At 39.6% G+C, this 25,513-nt stretch overlaps 1 protein-coding gene across 16 annotated transcripts in view; it reads right to left on the reverse strand.

The window, feature by feature from the left end:
• The window catches only part of DMD (dystrophin), a 1,013,774-nt gene that overhangs the window by 33,741 nt on the left and 954,520 nt on the right, over positions 1-25,513 (reverse strand). For 12 of the 16 annotated variants that reach the window (XM_027688940.1, XM_027688937.1, XM_027688948.1 and 9 more), the window contains 7 exons: positions 23,198-23,399; positions 19,712-19,797; positions 16,947-17,104; positions 8,737-8,903; positions 6,550-6,661; positions 1,482-1,618; positions 669-707 (listed from right to left, as the gene is read on the reverse strand). In XM_027688940.1, coding sequence (XP_027544741.1) covers positions 669-707; positions 1,482-1,618; positions 6,550-6,661; positions 8,737-8,903; positions 16,947-17,104; positions 19,712-19,797; positions 23,198-23,399 — 901 coding nt within the window. The remainder of the gene's footprint in view (positions 1-668; positions 708-1,481; positions 1,619-6,549; positions 6,662-8,736; positions 8,904-16,946; positions 17,105-19,711; positions 19,798-23,197; positions 23,400-25,513) is intronic. The other 4 variants (XM_027688943.1, XM_027688938.1, XM_027688951.1 and 1 more) reach the window with 1 other exon arrangement.

Below are 25,513 nucleotides of genomic sequence, written 5' to 3' on the forward strand. Positions count from 1 at the left end.
GCTATTACTACCACAGTAAGACAATGCACGTGCAGGAGTGGTGCAAGAATGAAAACCTGTTTCAGAGCTGAAAAACCCTGCTTTCTTAACTTCTGAAAAAATACAGTGAACATTTCCCCATTTCAACCTGCCTTCACAAATCTGATTGTATCTAAAAGACTAATAAAATACCCAGTGAGCTTTGGATTAACTGGGGCACTTGAGTGTGCGAGTGTGCGCAGTTGCACTTAAAACCAAACTATACCTTTATCTACAAAACGATGTCATTCCTGAAACTGAATTAAATCCATCAAGTTCAAACTCTGTCTTTCAAAAAGCATTCAGTATACATTCAGAGGGATCAACACTTGTTCAGAAACACAGGCTTTTAAATGACAAATGTTCATAAGCATTAGTAGGTCTGCACAAAATCCCTGTTAATTCGACGAAAATACACACTCCAGAAAGAGTACACAGTACACAATCCGTGATTGCTGGAAATTCCAGGATTTATCCCATTCTACTCTTTTGGGATCAAAACATTCCTTCAGAGTGCATCAAAGGAAACAGTCATAAAGAAAGAAGGAAAAATGGTCATATGTAAAACTAAACAAAGAAACAAAAAAAAAAAAAAGTGAGGGAGCGCAGCAGCAGTAGCAGCAGCAGCACACTTCAGCAAAAGTACTCACGCAGAATCTACTGGCCAGAAGTTGATCAGAGTAACAGGACTGCAAGACAAAAAATGAGGAGGTGAAGAGAGAGGCAGAAGAAACTCAGCAGCAAAATAATTACAGAAAGGTTTAAAAAAAAAATAAATCACAACAACTAAAAAGCAGAAATCCAACAGACCAACATGAATGGCTGTGAAGAGCAACCAACCAAAAAGTGAGGGAAAAAAATTGAAATTTAAAATTTAAAAAGAGAAAGAAAAAGAGAGCGAGAACAAGCTGTGTGCAATTGCCATTAAACAACTGAATAAACCGGTAAAAAAACCAAAGGGAACGGGGTTAACTCATTGATTTCTCCACGTGCATCATTATTGCTTTTTTTCCCCACAAAAGTCTTCAAAGCCATTTAATAAGACTAAATTTATAGGCTGAAAAAAGAAGAAATCATCTGGGAAGCTCACAGACACAGTAGCCTAATTAAAAAAATAAAACCAAGGAAAGATACCCATTTGGAAGAAAATAAAAATTTAATGAAGATATCATTAGTCTCCAAATTGCGTATCAAACTTAGACGTTCATAAGACTGTCAGTAAGATCATGAGTATTTTTCTTTTACTAACTGAAGCTGAAGTTGTTTCATAAGGACAGGTGAAAGCAGATAAAGGCAATGGCAACTGGAAGCCCAGCTTGTGTTTTCCTGCCAGCCAAGGTAAACAGAAATGAAAGACATAAAGAGGCTTTATGCATTTAGGAAGTGAAAGGAGTTGGCACCAGCTGGGGAGCTCAAATAGTGCACCAAATGAATTGCTATTTAGATACTTCAGAGCTACTCACGTTTCCATGTTGTCTCCCTCCAAGACAGTTTGCACAGGCAGGTAGCCCATTCGTGGGTGCTTTGCAAAATATCTTTTTGTTCGAAATTTGTTTTTTAGTACCTTGGCAAAGTCACGGACGTCTTCTCCTGAAGTTGTCTGAAAGCCACAAATCACAATGAAATCATCTTTCATGAGGTTATCACTGTTTTTCAGTTGCCTCTTCCTTTGCTGTGTCACTTGGAAGAGCTGTGGTCACACCAAGCAGAGCTGCCAATGGCTCGAGCCCCAGAACTGTGAATTTTGTCTATCACTGTCACCTTACACAGCCACACTGCTAGCAGGAAGAAAGGAGAAAAAGGGAAGAAGCTCCAAAACCCCCTGACTGGCTCACGCCTCACCTCCGGTGATCTCAAGATAATCATTAGACAAGAATTTGTCATTTCCTCACCTGGCTCCAGGGACTCTCTGCCTGCTTTTCGTTCAGCACTAAAATGGCTGTAGGGGAGGACACACAGCCAGTCCGTGTGTCCAGTCTGGTGCTTCACTGACTGGATCCCGACTCTTAACACATGTCATGGACTTGTCAGTCCACAAAAGTCTCCTGGTGCGTTTTCTTTCTAGTCTCCCTTCTCAGCCTCCTCTGCCATTAGTATTTTGATCAAAGAGAAACAAAAAGCAGGTGAGAGCTGCTGAAAGCTCTTAGATCAGTTGTTTCTTCCTGCACCTGTTCCATCTGAAGCTATCAGGCATTAAAGATCAATACCCCAAGGAGACCACATTTTGCATGAAGTATTCTACTCCCTTGCCTGCAGCAGCTTTCCTTGCTGCTGTAGAGACCAGCAGAGGAGCGCAAAGTGGAATTAGCTTCCTAAAGACCAGAACGAGCCAGAAAGAGTTCAAAGGATGTCTGCTGGGAAGATGTAAGACTTATTGAGAGCCTGATGAAGAGTCGGGCAATTTTCTGATGAATTTTAATGTAAGACTTCAATTACCTTAGCAGGCTGCACTCCCTTCTCTCCACCTTGCAGAAACTAGACCCTGAAATACTGCTCTTTTACAGTAAATTAAGTTCTTCCTGACCCACATAACAACATTGCTTCTCTAGTGTATCTACTTTAAAGGAAAGAAATGAGGGAAAAGTTAATCTTTCTGACATTTTTAATGAGTTCTATGCCTTCTACTTAGAGTGGAAGGAGGTGCTGAGACCTATCAGTCAAGCCAACCCTGACAGAGCTGCTCAAACACAGACATATAGATTTTTAAGAACTTCCCAGGTAGAAAAATTAAGGATGCCCTGAAAAATAATCTGAAGAAAGACTGAAAAGCATTAACAGAAAAGACAAATATTATCCCTGTACTTATGACACCTACGAGCTTCATGTAAAGCTGGAAAGTCTGTCTGGCAGAAAAATTCAGTGGAAGCAATAACTGGTAGAGAAGTGACACAACGGAATCTACAAGCCAATACATCTGTATTTTCAAGAAACCGAGACAATGTTTGATAATATTAAGTGTCACTTCCTTAATACATCAGAATTAAAGACATTTGGGGAAGGGAGGAATTAAGTGTGGCCAGACCACTTAGAGGACTCTGGAAAGGGGATTCACTGAGGTGATGTTCTGCCCCCCCCTGCCCCAGCAGGAGGGAATTCCCTCTGCTGAATTCCATCTGCAGTGCTGCTCCTAACCAGGTTGTCATCAGGAGAGCACACAGAGCACATCAGCTGGAAACGAAGAAAAACTTTTAATATTTAGTCTTGGTATAAATGGATTAAGCACAGCTTTCTGTCCAGTTTGTTCACCTGTGGCATTTATAACCATTTATTCCTGCCTTGCCTATTTTCAATGCTGTGAACACTTTTTATTGCATTTGACTGTAATTTTGATTAAGTGTTTTCAGGTATGACTAACAATAAAATATTCCTTGCTTCAACCTTCCTGGGACTGTTATTCCCCCCTCACACCCCCGAACCTTATGCATGACAACCACACAGTAAAACACAGTGTTTGCACAGAAACATCCTGACCTATCTGGTATCACAAGAATCCCAAGAAGAAAATATGTCTTCTAGTGACAACTACAAGCATCAGGCACCAATCATACGATCCAACTGTCATTTAAAAAATGTTCGAGGAGCACAAGAAAGGCAAAGAAAATGTGATGATTATTATGTGTACAAGATGATAAACTGAGGCTATTTGCAGCCAAACTTTCTGATTGACTGCACGGATGTTTTATTACATATGATTTTCAGAGTAAAATCACCCAAACAAAAATTCTCAGCAGAACTGGTTTATGAAAAAGAAACAGTGGGGTTTCAACATCCCAGCTGTCTTAAATCAAAGCAACATATAGGCAGTTGGGTTGAGCATGTTCCAAAACTAGTCTGAAACCAAGACTATTTCATAAGAAATAGTTCTTTTTATTCACATGGGAATAACTTTACTACCATCTGACTTTTCCCAGTTTGGTTTAAGAAATGCCTTGACAAACCCAACCCCAGATCTCAGCCCTGACTTTAAACATTAGCTGTAGACAGGTATATCAGCTTGACATGCTTCCTTCTAACAAGGTGTTTTTTATGCTTGTGCGTCACTGTTCATTAAACACAAACAGAAAAATGATCCTACATTTACATCTCAGTCTATAAGTTGTCTTCTGTGCTTTATTTGAAACTTCTTTAAAAGTCACATCTCTTTGAACAATAAATTGAGCTGTGTTTCTTTCAGGAATAATTGTTGCAATTTTTCTGTCTAAATGAAAATTTAGGCAACTGCCTTGCCCTTATTCTGCCTCAACCTTTTGTGGGAGAGGAAGTTATCACCTTCCTCAGATATTTTGCATGAGTTCTCAAATCAAAGCGGAATTAAAGACTGCAGTGCTTGAAAATTTCTGAAAGTAAGAGGGAGGGAGAGTAAAAATATCAAAACACTTGATTGTGCTCATCTAACTATTGCAAAGATAGTATCAAGAAAGGCATCACATATCTTATGTCTGCCAAACTGCATTTTAAGGTGAGAGATTAGTCCAGAGGAAGATGAAAAAATGCTCTGGCATGTAGATGCAAACCCTTTTTCATTTATTTAGGAAACAATTACATTCTAGACATGATAGCTTCAGTAGATGTTTTGTTCAATCCCCCAGTATTTGGGTTAATATTTTTTAATAGCAGCAACATAAAAAAGAATGGGGCTTGCTGTGCGTCACATTCACTTCCCTCCCCCACTCCCAAGTTAATCCTTCTCTAACTCAACTGGCTGCTGGTGCAGCCAGGCACAGCACATTAGCACGGGCTGCTGGAGTTCAGGATTCACAAAAAAATGTACTGGCTGTGAATGGTTCTTTATTCTGATCCAGCAAACTGGATGCCATGGCAGGTTTTCTGTTCACCACCGTTTTCTCCTATTAGTAATCTGCACTTTTAGGAAGAACATAAACCTGCCGGACACTGTGTTGCAATGAGTTGCTGCAGGCTGGGGGCGTGTCTCACAATTCTCTTTTTCATTTCTCTTTCCTCAAAACACATCAACAGGTTAAGAAAACAGTTGGAAGATCCTGTTTTGTGCACTCTGTGCACCATTCACTAATCTCCCATGTTTCTTATTAGCAAAAATAAGAGTGGCAAGGTGCAGAGCAAACCCGCAGTCAGTTCAGTAAGGAGGTGGAAGGAACGCTCCAAGGCGGTCAGTCGCTCGTTCTGCCTACAACTGAGATCATGAGATTCTGCTCTAGGAATTCCTGCAATGGAGAAGTCTGTTCAGACCTGCCCGGGCAGCGCCAGCAATTCCCCTTGACTTGTGCAGCAGTTCAGGTAAATCACCCTTTCCAGTAACCTAAATCCCTGGGGCACGACACTGAAAACCACAGCCAAGGAATACTGACAAAGCACCAGCAACTGTGCTTTAGTGACCTTGCAGAGATTCAGATGAAATACTGCCACTGAAATGCTACAGAAGTTGTTGATAGATAATGTAAATAACTATCCATAAATTAAAACTAACGAAAATACTGGCTTGCTTTATATTATAGGGGAATAATTTTTTTTCTCTCTTTTCTGTCTCTAAGAAAAGCTGAGAGTCTTTACTTCATTTTGGTCATTCCTTTTTGCCTGGATGAAGATGTAAAGACCATTCATATAATTTTATAAGGCTAGCCCATGTATAATTTTGATGTTCTACTTTCACCATTTATATTTGACCAGCAGATGAAAGCACATGACTAGGAATTGTCCCATCTCACCAGGAAATGCCAACCAGAGAGTGCACTGCTTCAAGACCACCATGAACAATGGCAAAGGCAGCTGAAAGCTCAGTCGTGCTACATGGCGGAACAATAACTGGAGAGCGCCTCTAATTTATGCCCCTCCACACCGGGCATGAGTGGCCAAAAAGAAAAAGGAGCACACTGAGAGGGGAATACAGAATTTCCTTTGCCAGCTGTCCAGTATGAAAGAAATGTTTACGCAAAAATGATCCTTTTGGGAGTTGTGCAAGAAGGCTGAAGACCCTCACCACACCATCACTGCAGCACACCTGCACTGCTCTGCATTAAACTTCCGCCCCCCAGAAATTAAATCCAGCTTGCTACCTTGAGAGCTTTCCTGCTATTTTATACCATCAAGAGATCATACAATACAAAAATAGTAAAGACCTTGAAAATGCAACTACAGTGTTCTGTGGGAAAGCAAGTGAAGCAGCAACTTGCTGAGGAGAGGAAGGAAAATCACACACTGATATGGAGAAAACATTGAAACCTAAGATATGAATGAGTATTTGCACAAATCACAGGCTTCCAGCCAGATCCATAAGGTGAACTATAGCACTAAACATGGAACAAGTCACTAGCACACAAGAATACATTACGACACAGAATTGTACAAATAGTGAACTTCAATTTACTTCAAACCATTGGCATATCCTTTACTAAGCACCAGAAATTGCTGGCATGCACAGTATATAAAAGGTGATTTAAATATGGGAGAAGCAAGAAAAGCCACCCAAATGCTCCATTACCTTGTGCATAGGAAATGAAGTTTTTCCTTTCTAGGTAAGAAGGGATAGTAAGGGTCAGTAAAACAGCTACTTACTGGTGTGCAGTATTCCACCATGGGATAGTGCATTTTGTGACCTTTTGCAACACGGCCAGAGAAGAAGCAACTTTGGCAGATGTCATAGTTAAAGTGCTTTAAACTTCTGTACCTGAAAGAGGATAAAAGAAATTTCACAACTTCAGAGCTTTGCATGTGACTGCTTCATATCAGCCTGTCAAGTTTTCTGTGTTAGTGAGTTCTCTTCCCTGAGATGTCACACAGTGTGCAAAGCCCAGGAATGCTCCTCCACCCCCGAGGGACAGGTACTGCTGCTTCAGATGTTTGTCAAAGGTCTGAATCTTCAAAAAAATTTCTAACATTGGGCAACAGTGAAGATTTCTAAAAAATCACTCTCCTTTAACATACGAGCGACACCACACTTTTTATAACACTAACTTCAGATCTTTTGCTCTTCATCATGATTCCTAGCACAGAATGTCCTCACGGAGGAAAATTCCAGAAAGTAATGCCCTCTCAAGTAAGTCACTCCGGTAACCCCCTTGTGTCCTTCCTAGCACCTCTATAAAAACAATTTTCCTGCAGAGCATTCCATCCGTGCAAAACTCCAAATGCACTTTTGGGCCATTACTTAATCTCATCAGCTCTATGAGGCAGCTAACTGTTGTATCTGCTGTGCTGAAGTGCTTGAAAGAGCCGGAGGCATAAGGATTGTCTTGTTCCAAATACACGAAGCAGTTCAGCCACAACGACCTCAAAAGAACATTGTTTTACATGTACTGAGCGCACAGTATCAGCTTTCTAAAAGCCTCCCGATACAGTATCTTTTTGTCAAGTGTGTACGCAGGGTTTCAATGACTTGCAAAGACAGAGAAAAAATCTGTGACAGACAGATTCTACTACCATGATAATAGATTTGTTATATAAATTTAAGAGACAGATGAGATCAGTCAAGTAAAATGAGACGCAAACACAGAGATCCAGTGTCTGCCTCCTGAGTTCCCGATGCCTACAACAGACTATCCATTCACTTCCCATCCTTTGATTTTTCCAAGTGCCGCATTTTTCAATTCCACCTACTTGTCTTTGGCTGGTTTATACAAAACCGCGTAAGTAATACAGTAGTTCATACACCGTATCTGGGAGCAGAAAAATTAGACTTTGTGGATGTGTTGAATTACTCACATCCAATGCATAGCTCTTCCTCAGTAATATTTATCATTTCCCAGTTAAGATATTCAAGGGGAATAAAAGAAGAGGGAGAAGAATTTAGATGATTAGGGGAACAGCCTCACTGCAGAAAAGCCCAGATTCAAAACAAAGCAATACCTTCATTAGTTCCCCCGTTTCCCACTGCCTGTGAAACTGCATAGCAGAAAGCACTGCCCCACTACATGCATAAAAGCAACATTCATACTCTCCCAGGTCAGAGGAAAATGATGGCTTTTCTGTGTAGCACGGCTTGCTGCTGTTATCTGTCTGGGTTTTAGAAACAAAATTACTGAAAGCTCTTTGTAAACAACACGATAACATAGAAGGAGAAACGCAAATGTTAAAAGAAGACTGCATAAAAAGGACAGAAAACGCACAAAGCAGCTATTGCAAAGCAAAGTGATAAAACAAGTCCAGGCATAATTGAAAGTGAGTATTTACTTAGTCCTTAAGTGGATTCTCAACAGGCATACCAAAACACAGCCATTTTACAACACAGTGACTTATTCATTGCCATAGTAACCACGGTGTCAATCCAGATGTTTAAATGGACCAGCAACATTTCCCCCACTCCAGGTTAATGTTCCACCACCAACATTCTTTCTCTGAGAAATGCACAGGTAGCTTTACGTGTCTGAGAATTTTCAAGGCACTTCCATGTTTTATATCGTGACAGGAAGCAATTCATTAGGATCCAATTCAGAAAATGCAACTGCATGCATAGGACACGCTGAATGCAATGCAAATTGTATTAGTTGTGCAATCCAACAATCATTTTGGTTGAGGCATGGAAAGACTGGGACACAGAGGAAGGGCCATATCTTAACTGAGAGATGATTTTTGTCCTCCTCAGCTCTCACATCTAGAGTCTAGGTGTCACTCTGCCTCATGTCCCCATCACAATTACTTTTTCCAGGAACAATATGGATAAAATCAAGTGCATGGTTTCCCTGGAATCAAGCAGAGCTCCTGATCCACCAAGCAGGAGAACACATGGCTGAAGTGAGTTTGTACCTGAATCCAATAATGGGGCACTCCTTACAGATGTTACACTTCGCCTGGTGTTTGGCAGTCTCGGCAGCAGCCACCCTGTGCAGGACGGGCAACCACACCATGGACTGAGGTTCCAGCCTCATCCAGTCCAGGAAGAGGGCTGCTTCGATCTCTGGTTTGTTGTTGGCCTGTAATACAAGGGGAAAAAAGACAGGGGCTGAGCACAAACAATCTGTCTATTACCAGCTAATTTACAGTTCAAGCTATTTGCTTCCTGTTGACTCCGTATCTTCTCCCTGAATATACTCCAGCTTTTCCCAGTCCAGCCAGTCATTAAAAGAAATGAAAACCACAAAAAATCTGCAGGATCCTGCCTTCAAGCCAGGAACTGAAAACTATTATTAATGTTTCAAATCCCTCTTTCTCTTATTCCCTATTTCAATAGACAGCACTACCATGTACTTTGTCACAGAGAAAATCATCCACTTACAGGATCACCTTTGATGCCTGATCTCACGTTCCCCGTCTCTCTTATCTGAGCCTGCATAGCACTGCTTCTCACCTATTTTAAAAACTGTTTTATCCAAGCCCTAAGAATTGCATGTCTTTTGATCAAAATTCCTTTCTCCTTAACATCCTTCATTATGACACTGACCTTTCTACAAAACGCACGTGTAAAGGAAATCATTCAAACCCCTTCTTAAGCCTGTTTTTGAACATGTAAACCCTCTGCCTCCTTAAATGCCCCAAAATCCCTCTTCCCACCATGTCATCTCTAAATTTCCCACCACTGACTGCAAACACAATATAGTTCTGTCTCACAGAATACGAGCCTCACGTTCCATTACATCCCATGTTCACCTCTTTGCCAATAGCAGAAGAGTCTATGAACACTTCCCAGCAGATCCATTCCTTTGCAGCTTTCCCATCCCATCCTAACCAGTGTGACATTTCAAGTAACTCTTCTGTGGTAACTTCAAGGAAGCTCAGTCACAGAGACAAATCCCAGTGCAACAGGTACCATGCACACACCAAAAAATGATATGTCATCCCTACCTGGCAGCACCTACAGTATAGAAAAAGAAAACAGCAAAGAGACCAAAACCACAAAGTGACAGAAGACAACAGTGACTTCTCTACATGGGTAGAGGTCTGGTACAGACACTGCAGAGAACAGCACAGAATAAAGGCAAGGAGCATCAGAAGGGATTTTAAGGAAAACAGTGAAATGACGGAGTCTATGTACAGGAAACATCTCTCCGTCGTGCAGGGTGGCGTGAAGCCTGCACAAAACTGGTTGTCTGAGAACCTGGGAGTTGGTTTCAGTGCTGAAAGCGAGGTGATGCATCAGGTGGAAACCACGAGGGATTCTGGTGGGGAGGGTCGGAGGACGGAGGACGTGTCCACACAGGGAATAGCCCAAGTGATGAAGCAGGATACCACCCCGCTCTGTTTCTCTAAACCACCACTACATGCTAATTCCAATTCCTCAAGACATTTCCTTCCATGCTACCCAGAGAAACAGCATATTTATGTTCTGAATATATTTAAATCCTCTGTTTTCCTTTTTCTCTGGGCTTTCAAATACAGCTCTCAGTGGGACGGTCTTTTATATTTCAGACTTCACAAGGCAGACAGTCTTCCTTTGTGGTTCCAAACCTATTTGAAGCATTTAAATAAATAATAAGCATTAATGTATCATGTACATGGATCAAGATGAATAGAGGATTGAGTGCTGGGGTTTCTTATGCTTGCTCTTAGTCATTTTTCCAGTTTCTCATGAAATCTGAGTTTAGTATGACCTAGCTCAAACCTTATTCCACTAAAAATGCTAGCAACAAATTTGGAGAAAAAAATATCACAACTGATCTAAAGGAGAGAGAGCTATAGGGAAAACCAATTAGTTGTGTTTGTTTTCCTTTTTTTTTTTTAATCTAACACTGTTTATAACCTTGACAAACAAATTAACTGATCAATACTTGAAGACTGAGAAAAATGCAAAGTCTCCTACACAGAACCCCTGGACGCAAAAAAGATGTGGAATACAAACCCTATAATATCCCTTGAATAATGCATTGCATTAAAATTGACTTAAAATGCTGCTGCAATACTTCAGTTCTTTACAAACCAAGATCCTTGGTTTCTTCTTGAGATGCTAGTTTGGGAAACCATTTAAAGACTTCTGTGACTACATTTAAGATCCTCATATACGGATTTCTAGTACAGTCAGAAACATTCTTTTTTGGATATATGGGGTAAAACCCTCAAACCACAGCATATCTACAGTTATTCAGATAAAGTCTTTCATAATTTGATAGTCACTACAGATCTATATTAAATGGAATACACACTGAAGTACTTCTGAAGACTTCTGCATTAAACCCTACTGTTTCTTCATGTAGCTACAGGATTTAGGAAACCCCCCACCAAAGTAAAAAGGAGAAAATCAAAAGCACAGTAAAGTCCAGCCAACACTGGCAACAGAATTTTTTCAGAACACCAGATACTGCCTTCTGCCACAGGACATCAATGAATTCAAAGGAACGGAATTAATTCTAGAATTCTCCCAAGAGAAAGGCATATTTATAAAATATGATCATCTATATGTCTATTTTTCAGCTAGAGGCATTAAAGGGTCTGGCAAGAGAATTTCTGTGGCTCACTCAGGGAGCCAGCACCAGCCAGGAACTACATTGGCAAACCATTACTCTGTCTAGCAGACTACACTTTCTATACAGAGGTCCTCTAAGCCTCAAAAAAAAATTTAAAGAGGATCTCTTTAATATACCATTTCTAATAGAAAAACATGAAGTGTACAGAAATGCTGCAGTGCAAGCTGCAGTCAGAATAAAAATGAGCCGCTCAAAGCCCTGCTCTCCACTTGTAGCTGCTTTAAATTTGCAGGGAAAATGCTGCGGCAATGAAAGACTTTCTGTAACACCCAAAGATCTATTTTAATTTTGCAGTCACTGTCAATTGCCAGCAGTCCCAATAGCTGCCTACCCAGAGCTCTGCACGCTGGCTGTACAAGACCTGTGCTCAGAGAGATTAGGTGCATTAAAATGTATCAGAACTGGTTCCGAATTATATTACATGAAGATTTAAAGCCACGTGGAGAAAAGCTGGTCAGGGTCAGACAGTACAGGACACACAGTTCTCGACTGTTCCCTGAGCTGCTATTACGTTTTTTTTAATAATCTCTAAATCCAGTAAGGCAGCAGCTGAAGATTTTACATACAGGAAAAAGGCTGAATTCATACAGTTCATATCTGAACCAACAAGATCAAGCTGTAAAGAATATTAATGATTCTTCTCTTGAACACATTTCTGTGCAACTCCCAATTTTTATGGTAATAACAGAGTGAATCACAAAGTAAAATTCATAAAGGCCTTTCTATCTTACAAATAACAATTTCTTATGGAGGACATTCAAATTCATTATGTTCCAGACATCTGTTTTTCAGTATTTACTTTGCAGAAACAATGGGGGAATAGGAAGTTGGGTGGTGCTAGCATCTTTATGCAATACTTGGGAGTTGAGTTTTTTTTCCTTCTTCTTCCAGCTTGTAGTTTAAAAAATATTCTATGCTATATTAACTGTCCATAATATGAAAGACGCTCCAAAATACAGTTGGGATTTCACATGAACAGTGTGATATGTTTTTGGACTAAGTCAATCAACAGAGTAGAAATTTCTGATAACATTTCTGATGAGCTATATTCTGTTTATGTGCAGTGTAGGAAATCGACTGGAAATAAATCAACATCGTTAATTTAATCGTGTTTTTCATCCAGGATGGAAAGCTTTACATTAGCAAATGGCATTTTGGACAAAGCAAACTGAGGAATGGGATTCATACAACTTGTTAAAGTTTAAAAGTGCAGAGCAAGCCAGTAACAGCAGCCCTGTCTCCCCAGAGTCAGATTTAACCCTGTTCAACCTTGTCTTCCGCTCCTATATTACACTTGATTGCATTGACTACTCCAGTCAATGTTTTTAGCGTTGTGGTCAAGAGTAATAAAATAAAATAACATGAACTCAGAAGTGAATTAGTGTAGTTTTATATCATCCACACTTGAACAACACCATCCTGCTGATCCCCATCCCCTAAACCATTTTAAAATAGCTCTTTAAAGCAGTTCACTTCTAGGACTCTTAAAGTCTGCCTCCAAAGTCAGGCACAGGTTCACAAAATCCTGCTGAAATAAAACCAGAATTGCTGGTTTATGACATTTACAGCACAGCAGCTTGAGGAAGGATTTGCTAGTTCCCTTTGGCCAGCTCTCTCTTGTCAGAGCCAAAAGCAGATGAAATATCCTATGAATAGAAACAAGGGCTGCCTGAATCTCTTAAAAGAGATGAGGTTCGTCAACAGTAACACTGCATTTGTAAGTTATTTTCATACAGACCTGTATATTACTATATATAGTTATTTGTACACAGTATTGGTATTTCTAAACTGTTCAAAAAATAAAAACAATAAACAACCTCAGCCAACTCCTCACAAAACAACTGCCCAACCTTTTTGAATAAAAACATTTATGGCCAAATTCACTATTACGATCCTGACCTAGGATTTTCAACAAATAAATGCCACCTAAAAGGACTAACAGCCCTATTTTAGCTTTTATTTGTCTGCATAAATACACTGGATTTGGACACAGTTAAGTGGTTTTAGAAACCAGGCTGATCTTGCCTTACCATTGATCAAGTACAAATCTAAGAATGCAGACTATACAACACAGAATATTAAAATACTTTGCTTTGTCAAAGTGAAATGAAACAAGGTTTAAAATACATATATGAATGAACTGCACATATTTTACTACTCCTTAGCTTCATCTGTACTAGTTTTTAACATCAAGTACTCTAATTCAAGTACATCCTTGAAAGAAAGAATATTTAAAGTACCTTATAACCGAGAATCAACTATCCAGTATTTTATTGAGAAATGACAAGGGACATTTTCATCTGAGCTGCACTCTGCTATCACATTACATTTCTTAAAAGTCCCAATGTCACAGTAACTCATCCAAGGCAGTGATGTAAATTCCTAGGTCCTGTTTACACTATATGAGGAAAGCATATTAATAGTTTTCCACTGTGATTAAAACACTGTGTATGTGTCCTTCAGTCCATATCATTTCCCTATCCTGTTTACTTAAAAAACATACCCATCACAGAACTAAAAGGAAAGTCCTTTCACGCTGCAGCAATACTGAATTCACTCAATTTTTCATGGATCTATAGATTGCTTTGATGCATTCTGAGCTTAAGCAGAACTATACCGTCTTCAAGTGGTCACTGGATTAAGCTCTTTGCTCTCAGTTAAAAATATTTTTTCTTTAAAATCTCAAAGCAGAAATTACAACCCTCTGCCCCAAACGGGAAAGACAAGTCCCATGATATCCTCCTCCTCCCAACAATTATTACCAGCACCTTCCTGTAAATGAAGAAAAGTGTGGAAAGCACAAGTCAGTGCTGGGGGAGTGAGAAGCAGCAGGACAGCAGCAGCAGTCCCAGGATAAGGGGACCCAATTCTCAGGAGCAGCAGTGGGCAGGCTACTGCCAACAGCAGGGCTGGGCTCCTCCCTCCCCAAGCCTCATTCCCAAGGACTTGCACTTCGAAAAGCAGGAGAGATTTCCCCTGTTATCGCTGGGAACAGTAAACAGCCCCTTTTTTTCTGCTGTTGTGAAGACAGACAAGGCCGTTGCCAGGGCACCTAACCTAAGGGAGCTGGGAGAGCCATTTCTGAGGCATACAGTTGTTGCAGACTCTGACATAACTGCAATTTATTGTTGGCTTATCATCACCAGAAAGAATAAAAAATAAAAAAGGAAAGAAAAAAACCACCCCTAAAGAAAAAGCATTCCTCACCGTGGGTGTACAAAGAAAGACTGAATTTGGTTTCCATGCAGTAATGTAAACTATGAACCCCCACAATATTTTTTAAAAATGAATTATCTCACTTTGGTAAAAGGAGACCACCAGGAGCCCCCTAAGATACTCCTTGGCTGCCCAACTTCTCCAGTCTCTCCATTTCCTGGGCTGATCCCTCTCCCCCTGCCAGCACCTCTCTGCTGCCCCCCAGCCTGTGAATCCTGGTGCCCACCATCCTACACTGAAAGGATGTTTCTGTGTTTCCCTTCTCTCTTTCTCAGGGAAAGTTCTTATTTCTTCCCCCATCTCCATTCCCGGCAGCTCCTTTCTTTCATGCATCATTCTACCCACTCTCTGTTTCCTTTAGCACTATTATTCCTACTACTGTTATTACCATCATTCCCTAAGGGTGGCCCTTATTTTTCCACTTCTTAATTCCTTCTCCCTCCCCTCCATTAGGTTCTCCCTAGGCTTGGATTTCTGCTCCTCTCCCTAGGACTCCATCCCACCTATTTCTGTATTTCCCCTCCCCTGCTGAGCCTCCCTCCCCTTCTCTGGCCCTCCTAGAGGACCGTCTGTTCTGCTGCAGCCCAGGTCAGAAACCACCCTCCTACTCTTGAGAGTTAAAAGGAGGCTTCATCCAGAGGAAAAAGAGAGGACGAAGTTCCTTTTACTGCAGGTAAGAAGAAAATCTATTTTTCAGAGCAGGTAAGAGTAGGAAGTCTCAGGTTTTCTGATGTTCTGATCTATGAACAGGTCAAGGGTTGTGCCCAGCTGTGCTTGGGCTCCTTCTAGAAATGCCAGCAGCTGGATGCAGTACAGTGCTCAGCCTGCTGGCACGTCTTCATTTGTGATGACAGTGTTGCTAACTCATTTTATTCAAACAAACAAGAAAGACCTTGTTCCAAGGTCTTCTTCCTACTTTATAAAAACTGGCTTTGGATCTTCCATCACTATGAGTTTAATTGTTTTATTCCTAGTATAAACATACAGAACAGCAGCTCCCTTTCACAAAAAGCCATAGTTTTGCCAGATCCTGAGGTCATTTTCCTTGAGTTTTTCAACAGTGTTCTTAAGTGCTGTTGCCATTCACTGGGGAAAAAGTAGAATCCAATGAGTCCTAATTTCTGAGGAAGGTCATTTGTACAAACTTTTGACCATGAATTTGCTGCAGCATCGGTTTGTGTTGGTGTCACTTGAAATCCCAACATGGAACTCAAGGCTTGAAAGCCACAGCTCCATTACTACACATAGTTTATGAACATGGGTTATCCACCCAGGACACAGCCCTATAAAACATTCATTCTGAAATGGCATCAAATACATATTAGAATTATAAAAGGTCAAGACATGACTGATGGAAACAGGAAAATGTGAATCCTGTAGAATTAGTCTGTTAAAAGAAATTAAAAAAAATACAGAAAGCAAATATCCCATCACAACTGAAGTTAGTGATGATTTTAGAATTAGATTCTTTTCATAGTCACTGTGTGTAAGCAGTCTACTTCCAAGCATTAATATTCATTGAAAACACTTGCTGTGTTTTGCTTACTACAGAACTGAAACTACTACATAATGAAACTTGAGCAGCAGGCAAAAAAACAAGCAATCCCCCCCTTCCCCAACCAAACAAAAAATCCCTCAGGGACAGTCAGGGGATGGGAAAAGAGCTTTCTTCCATTGTAATGTAGAAGATGCATTTAGAGTTAATCACAGACCATACATTACCTCCCCTCCTCTACCTTTTCATTAAGCAGCTGCCTTCATCTTGTGCATTCTGCTGGTAGTTATGATAAGGATGAATAATTCCCATAACTCTCTTCCTCCCCAGATTAAATAATTTACAAGTTTGAAAAAGAGCCTCCAGTTTGCTGTGCATTCCTCAACAGAGAGGACAGGAATTCTTTCAGTACTCTTTACAGAAAACTGGCATTATCCATTCAAGGAGTGGAAGGAGCTCATCGAGCACTCTTCGCCCCTAGACAGCACTGCAGGCAGTTGCCTATCGCTCCCCTGGGCACCTGGCTGTCACTGGCATGAACATGCCCAAAATTTAGATTAGCCACTGCTCTTCACCTACATGGCAGCAATAAACAGTGATCTACTGCTGGAAATAGAAAACTGTAAAACCAGGAGCTGCTGTAACAAAGACTTAAACTGTTTGCAGGGTTCAGTTACAATATAAGCCCTGACCATAATTATCTGCTGTCTGAGCTAATTCAAATACACCTCGTCAAAGGAACGGCTTAATACACCGATGAACACCACCAATAAACGACCACAGTACCCTAATCCTTCTAGATTTTCCATCCTGTTCAGAAAATCAACAGTGAGAAAACAAGAACTTACAAACTGGAAGCAGCTTCTGACGCTGGGCTCGATGTTGCTGCCCCCGAAGGAGGCCACTTCCCCCAGCTGCCGCGGGATCTGGATGGAGTCGTGCAGCAGCAGCCCCAGCCGGCGCTGGTCACAGAAGCCAGTGGAGCTTGCCACTTGCTTGAACAGGTCTGGAGGAAGGAAAAGGACCCCAGAGGTAAAGAATCACTACCAGGATGTGCCAAAGTAGCGCAGAAATTTGCATTGTTTCAAAGGCTCACAGGCGCAGTCAACAGCCTTGGTGGACATGAACATAAACTTGTCTTTGTTTCGGCTGCTTCTCTTCCCAAAACCAGTGTTTTTTTCCTATGAAATATGCAGTCTAGTGATAATTTTTAATAGTATTACTGGTTTGTATTGCACCTGGGAAGAAAGGCCATTCTAAGACAGCACCTGTGACATTATGGATGATAGAAGCTGTAACTCTGTAACACAACTAATCAGACAACAATCTTTGAGTTACAACACAGATGTTTTAAAAATATTTTTTAACAGTAAAATAATTTCATACAACATAAAGTACCCTTTTCAAGTCTTAGCAATAAATGTAAAACTCAGAGAATCCATTTCTCCTTTGGATGAGTTGAAATGATAAACAAGAGCTCCCTAACTTTGATATAAAAGATTATGATCTTTTAATTCAAGAGAATTGCTAAAATAAAAAAAAAATTACAGTACGACAGAACCTGCCATCCACCAGGAATATTAATATCATATTAATTTTTAACTTCTGAAGTGAAATGTCACTTGAAGCTATGTTCTGTTACTGCAGCATTCTGGAAAAAAATCCTTACAGGATAGAATTATTATCACTTCATAAGATCAATTCAATTTGGTGGGAATTAGTTATACTATGTATACATTGAGGAGGTTATAGAATTTCTAGTAATAAGAAAAACCAGGCTAGCATTTACTGAAATATTTATTTGGTAACATCTCTGTTGACAATACATTGCCTGAATAAATTCTCCTTACTTTTCAAACAGTAAAAAAAAAGAGCAAAAGAAGACTAGAATAAAATAATGCTCTTTTTTGGAGCCACCTTAATATTTCATGCAACACAAGGGATGCAATTATAAAGGTGTTTCAGCACTACTCAAGATAACTTTCCTAGTGTTGCTTTGACACCTGTTTTCTTCCAAAGGTATAAAGAAATGGATAGAGAAAGGATTATATTTTAATTACATGAATTTCACTGTTGCAAAGTCTAGTTTTATGATAAATCATTTTGGGATGTAACCTTCCATCACCTCTGCAAGCCTGAAGACTTGTGCTCTAACACAACTAACTCTGCTCTGCTGCACAAATGAGGGAAAAAATTTTAAGGGCTGCAACTCATTGCATACTTGCAGCAATATTAACAGCAACTGCACTACGACCTCAGCATGGATGGCAAAGCCAGACCAGAGCCTGACAGGCACAATTCCTTCCTCTCCCACAACTATTTAGCTTTTGATTTCTTCATCATTAAAACATTAAGTGTCCTATAACCTCGAGAAAGTTATAGGACACATCATAGGTTATGCATTACCATGCATATACACTGCAGGAGAATCTAAAATATGAATAAATGTTTTCCTTTATAACTTTGATAATCCTCAATGAAATACCATTTTGAAAAATACCTGTACAGAGTAATTTTCTTAAAAGATTTCCCGAATATTTTTTCTCAACACCCACATAGAACATCTAGAAATCTAAACTATGACATTCATTGTGATTGCCCTAAAATCTGATTCAATTATACATAGTTATGCATCGACTCTGTTGTTGGTACTGTCTCTTTTCTCTTTAGAGTTCTTCAGCTTTCATTAGTAAAGAATGAAAGATAACAACTGATGAAGAACTGCTATGGCATTTGGTCAAATCCTAAAGGTTCGATTTTAGCAGTACTTTTAAATGTATGAATGAGTGATACTAGTTAATTTAATAAGAAAGTTACTCTTGAGAATTACATTTATCAGTTCTTTTCTGGATCCTAGTCTCATTAACGAACTGATTCATTATTCAGGTAAGAATAAGACTTCCATTGGAATTTTTTCTAGTATTTCGTCTAGTAAAATATGCATAATTTGCACACCTTTAATATTTATTTAATGGTAGCAACTATATTTAAACACAATGTACATAATAAGACTGATCACAATGTGAAAAACATTTTAAAAAGTTAATATATTTGAAAATAGTGTAATGCAAGTGTCCTGTAGACATGCATTTTTGTGTATGAAGGTGTACGAAACCAGTGGTCTCCCAAAAGGGGTTCTTGTGCCCCAGGGAGTGCTCTAAACAATCCATTAGGTTGCAGTACGGAAATAGTTTTTGGTGCTATTAAATAGATCAAATTAAAATTTTCAAAATAGTGTTTATTTAATCTTTATCACATTCTTTCTAGCATTTTATTTTTTGCATGCTCTATAATGCAGACAATATATTAATACATTGGTACATGTATATAATTTATAAATAGATACGCATCTATTGGAAGTGCATGCTCAAAAATTTTTTACTGGTAGGGGTGGGATCAAAAATATTTGGAGACCACTGTGCTAAACTACCTAAAACCATACTGAATAAATAACTTAAAAGTAAAAGGTGGAACAAATTAACACACTTTGCATCCAGAATATCTAAAACTATTACTTGTTGTATGCTATTTAAATGTTTATGCAATAAGTAAAAGGCGGAATAAAACAAGAATATAAACATAGGGTAAAACCAAAATAATTAGACTGACTTACATCTGTATTTATCTTCCAGGTGTGCTTTACAAAGGGATATGACACCAGTTTTGAAAGATAAGACACGGATCCTTCCTGTTCGGCCCCTAATGGAAAAGAAACAGTGGCTGATAATACGATCCATTCATACCATAATTTGTTTACTGTAACCAAGTTCACTGCAGTACTGTGTGCCTTCCTAAATTAAGTCCCACAGAGAACCATGTTGCAGAGCACAAGCTGGTCGGTTACTAGGTAAGCCAGAAACAAAATATAAAATATGGTTGTGGCTTCACAGGCATAGTTGAACTGGACTGTACTGTTGTACCAATTTCTATCAGAAATAATTCCTCATCCCCTTTGTTCAGGCAAAAAAGAGTGAAAAGCCTTTACCCTATGCTTATTTGAACAGGCTTCTCTATGAACTGTTGCTGAGCAATTCTCAGAGAAGATGAGGTCCCTGACAGAACAGCAAACCAGCCCCTTTGCTAAAGACAATAGAGCTTCACTTTCACTAGAAATGTGATGTAGCAGTCGCTTTTAGGAAGTCTTTGCTTATTGTCTGTCAGCCCTGCCCTGACTTGTTTGAAAAGGCAACAGGGAGCCAAGCACAAAAAGCAGCCTCTGCCAGCAGGGTGTAGCAACAGAGACACTTGCAAGACATTCACGTGAATGATGAGACTTGCCTAGAAATCGTGGCAGGCAGGGAGGCATGGCAAGGCAGTTATGCCATTAACACCACAGTGTGGTTTCTGAGCTCCTCCTCGAAGCGTTCAAACCTGTCCTGTGCAGTGCCATGGTCTGGAACACTCACTCCAGTCAGTCCCCCCTGCTGCCTCTGGTCAGCCTCCCCCTCACACTAACTCCTGTCTTATAACATGCCCATGCTACTACTTTTGCTTTTTAATGTTACTGTGAGAACATCCTCCTCTGAGCTGCAGGCAATGCAGTGACAAACCTTCACATCTTCTCTCAGTCATCCGGTTTAACTCAATTTACTTCCAGTTCCTGGCTTCCTCCCCCCGACTTTTATTTCTGATGGCATTTCAAATTTGTAACATCTATTGCAAATGAAGACATACACAAAATAGGAAGCTAGTGCCTAAAACCAACATTTTTGAAGCAGAGTCTTAACAGCTTTGAAGCATCACCAATCAGACCATCACTGGGAGTAAGATAAATCATACAGAGGCATGCCATGGTCATGCATCAGGCTGCACCATTCCAGAAGGATGCAAGTTGTCTTTTTAATCATATGAAAGTGTTGGGGAGCCAGTGGTGCTCATTTACCCACACATGTCCCCTGCAAATCCTATAAAAGGTGCAAACCCAAACTGCTGGACAAAGCCAAATTTAGAATTTGCTACCTTTTACTAAAGAATCTTGCGTTTTCCATCACAAATAAGCATTTGTTGTTTACCTATGCTTTCCACACTCCACTCCTCTTACTCCTCTCCCTCAAATCTTTTCCAAATTAATTATAATCTGTGCCCCGAGAAACTCCTCCTGATGAATACCAGGCTCATGCAAATTATACAAGAGAAGAATGTAGAATGATGATTTCTCTGCAAGGCATATTAAATTGAAACTTGTATGAATCATGAGTTGTTCAGTTCACTCTCCTCTCCTCCCAAGTCAAACCAATAATTTAGCATGCTACTGCAAATGAGCATGAGTGACTGATCAATTAAACAAATTCGAAACGAGCTGGATTTGCAGAGATGTGCCCATAATTAGATCAGTCATTGACTGTGAATTTGATTAATATCTTTACAAATGACAGTTTTCAATTATAAGAAAAGTAAAGATTCAGTACATTTAATTAAATGTCTCCGGTACTGCTAAGCACTTCGGTTGATCTCTGCCTATTAAGTTTACAATGAAAACTAAACACGTGCAACCCCAAGGTCATCTCTCTTACCAGTGTAATTCAAACTTGAATTTAGGTAAAATAGCTACAAGCTTTCCTCATGCATAAAACACTTCTGTGTTTCATTGTGTCCTGCAATGTGCAGCTCCCTAGCACACCCAGGGAATTGCCTGGAGGCAGACAATTATAATTTCTAATGTTGTACTTGCAGTACAGTGCAACGTGAAGAAAACCAGACTGGACATGGCAAATCTAAACCGGACGGTTCAGCTTAGGAGCAGCCTGTGGAATGACCTTTAGTTCCCTCTCTGCTTCTGATGTGGCTGATATAGATTAACATCCCTAGCACATCTTTTTTGTTTTTCACAAACTGGGTGTCTTCGTTTATATGTTATTTACGGTTGATGATAACTCAGGAGTGGATCAGAGTTCTGTGAAAGCTAAAGCAGATTAAAGAAATAAAACCCGGCTCTTAAATGAATACAGCCCCATTCTGCACTGGTACACCACAAGAAATATAATGTAATCTGGGTAATCCACTTCACAGGGTACTGCAGCTGCTGCAGAGGATGTCACAAACAACTGGCTTATTGGAGGTGATCCTGCAGGAAAACAGTATCTGTACAAATCTGTTTTTGTTTTTTTTTGCAGGTGATCACTGAAGATCCAGTGCTGGATAGAATAACGATGTTATGCCACTTCACTTCAGTATCAGTGGAAATATCAATGGAAATACAGTAATTGTTCCATGTCCTTCCATTTCTACAAGTAAATGTTTATTCTGCCACAGTGATGAGCTGAAAGTGGCTGATAAAAACCTTAAAAATGCAAATAATAGACTCCCAATGACATTTTTTTCACTAAATTCACCAAATAAAAACATAATGGCTTATTCTAAAATTAGCTTATAAACGTGTGTTGGAATTTGCCTATGCACTATGAACAACATCATAAACCCACTGAATAGGAAAACCCATAAATTTTCTTCAGGTACATTTAGTCTGTTGTATTTACACTTATAGGTACAATTTTTAAAATTGAATTTTGAATTAAGTATTTCTCAAATCTCCTGACTGCTAAACGTTGTAAGCACATTAGATTAGAGATGAGCCTCTTCCATCTCTGAACAAGAATGACAGATTGAAAATCATAGAAAATTGACATATTTGAAAAGGTTTAACACCAGAATTACAGACACATACAAGAGTTTATATGATGATGTCCATTCTGTTGCTTCTTGATAATTCTCTTAAATTTCTTTATCTAAATAAATTAAAAAGCCACACAAAGCCATGACCTACTGAGGACATGCAGTCACAGAACTGGCCTGAACACACATATTGGTCTGAACATAGAAATCTGCTTAAAAAGTTCTGTTTTCCAGCTCTCTCACTGCTTGGCTTAATAAATCTAGGATTGTAAGCCTAAGCAAGGGCTCTATTGATTCAGCTAAATGCAGCCATCAAACCATTAGGCTTATTAGGTTTATTAAACTTTCACTTCAACTACCCTCTTTTTCAGCTCCAAGCCACTCATGTTACAACAAGGCAGAGGAGCTCGTTGCCCCTTCCCCCCTTCCCCACTCCTGCTATTGGGAAAGTTCCTGAGCACCCCCAGTCCAGAGCACCCAGACATACGTGTCGTAGACATTCAGCAGCCAGTTCAGGCACATGTCCACACAAAGGGGAACGGTGACCAGGTTATTGTGCTCTTGTTCCAGTCGATCGTAAATGGTGGTCAAGCAGTTAATGATCTGCAGAATATCCATCGGCTGGTCATTTTGTTTGAGGTTGTGCTGGTCCAAGGCATCACACGCAGCAGACAGACTCAGGAGATCCACTGTCAGAATTAAAAAAATAAATCACAATAAAGACTGAAGAGAAACAGAGGTTGTATTACCCACATCCAAAAAGTAAATAGCACACTTTACTTGGCTTACGTGCTGGGCCAGAGGACATTTTATGTCCTCTGAAAGTCACGTGCAAAACTGGTTTCAAGACTCCTACAAATGCACTGTTTATTCAGCTATGGCCTTAGAGACCAGAGTGTATCTGTTTCATTTTTAGCTGTAAAGTACCTATTAAGATCTTGGATCCTATGGAAATATTACACGTAAATTACTACGTAAGTAAAAATTATATATTTCATGCTTTATGTTCCTACAGATAGACAGGCTAATATTTGATTACTGCATTCACCAAGTGCGCTCTCAACATAGTACGGGTCATCAGCTTTACTGAGATGTGCTGTCCATTTCTTACACAAGTTCAGAGATCTTAACAGAACCAAACTCCACAAGGAATACACAAACAAAGAACAACTGAACTGTGATTAACCTCTCTGTTACTTTTCGCTCTGGTGAGAACATGGAAAAGAAGGTTCCAGAAACATTAAATGGCCTGGTTTATTATTTCTTAATTAAATTTATCAATTTTTAATTCTGAAGAGCATTTACAGTTATAAATAGCTTTATGATATTACAGAGTAAGACACATTTAAATATATTAGTCAACATACAACGGGGTTTTTTGTCACAGACATTTAAAAACTTGGTTTTCATTCCAATTTAAGTCAGCTGTGTTTTGAAATTAGGATGTCCAAGGCAAAACAGCTCTTAACCTCTGCATACTAGTATCACCAGGAGCATCACACTTAGGGGGAAACAAAATTATGGGATGCTGGTTTACAAAGTAAAACAGGAATAAGAACAAAGGAAATCAGAAAAATGAGAGATCTTAACACAGGTCTTCCTGCTGCCACATGAAAACCCTTTGCAACTCCTTGCAGTGAATTTCCAGAGTGTGAGCAATGGGGATGTTAAAAGCCCAGATGCTGTTAATCCTGCTCATACCATGAGCAGTCACAAAGTGCAGCATGATTCAATATGACCCAAGGGAGCAGCATCTGGTCCAAAATGAACTGCCCAAAATCATCTAGGAAATTCTTCACAAAACTGGAAAATAAATTGACCCAACTGCAAGACCAGTTTTTCTCTCATTGGGATAAAAATGTGCTCGAGTTCTGGTAAGCAACATCTTAATGTCAAGAAAACTCCATAATGTGCAGAGGCTAAACTCAAAACACCATACAGGAATTTTTTTAGAACTTGATCCTGCTTAAGGGCACATTTGCCAAATTCACACTTGAGTATCCTATTTTACCAAGTATGAAACTGCCCCTTTGATGTCCTAGTGGGAGATGAGAAACACCTGAGCTGCCCACAGGGCTGCTTGGTTATGCTGCATGGACAGTATGCTGAGATTTCATAATTGCCAAAAGAATTTCAGGAGTATACATTTCATTGGAAATCAATAGGGACTTACTTCTGCTACTAAATCCCTTAAGCACTTCTGAAAATTTCATCCTCTGGGGCCTGACATACCTAGTACTAGACTGAATAAGGAAAGCTCAGAATGCTATCTCTATTATTAAACCAAGAAATTTAACTTTGAATCTATGATTTTGTGCAGGGGTTTATTGGAACTTTAGCTTTTTTCACATTAGCATATAGATATTTATTAAAAGAAAGTATTTTGGAATGTTATGTTTAATCTAGTAGCATACAAGGTATAGCTATTCTAAGGTCACTACTATATCCCACAAAAGCATAAGACCCATTCCTGAGAGTCTCAGAAAGATACTTTTCTTCTAAGAATTTATTAGTCAAATTGAAAATAGAACACAGCCCTCTCAACACCTATAACTCTGAGCTTTAGACTGAACTCTCAGTTCCTTTGAGACTACGAATCAATGGTAATTAAATGAACCCCTCAGGCATCTGACTGACAGCTTAATTATATATGCAGCTACTGCTAAACATGGGTCATTCCACTTTGTGAAAGCTTTTCCCACTAATAAGCAGCATATTCTGAAAAGCCTTTCAGCCCACTCTTCATCAGCCTCCTGTCCTATCCTGAAGTTAATAATACATGATCATCTCCTAACAAGCAGAA

This window comes from Neopelma chrysocephalum, unplaced genomic scaffold, assembly GCF_003984885.1.
Source record: "Neopelma chrysocephalum unplaced genomic scaffold, ASM398488v2 Primary Assembly neopelma1_76, whole genome shotgun sequence".
NCBI classification, from domain to species: domain Eukaryota; kingdom Metazoa; phylum Chordata; class Aves; order Passeriformes; family Pipridae; genus Neopelma; species Neopelma chrysocephalum.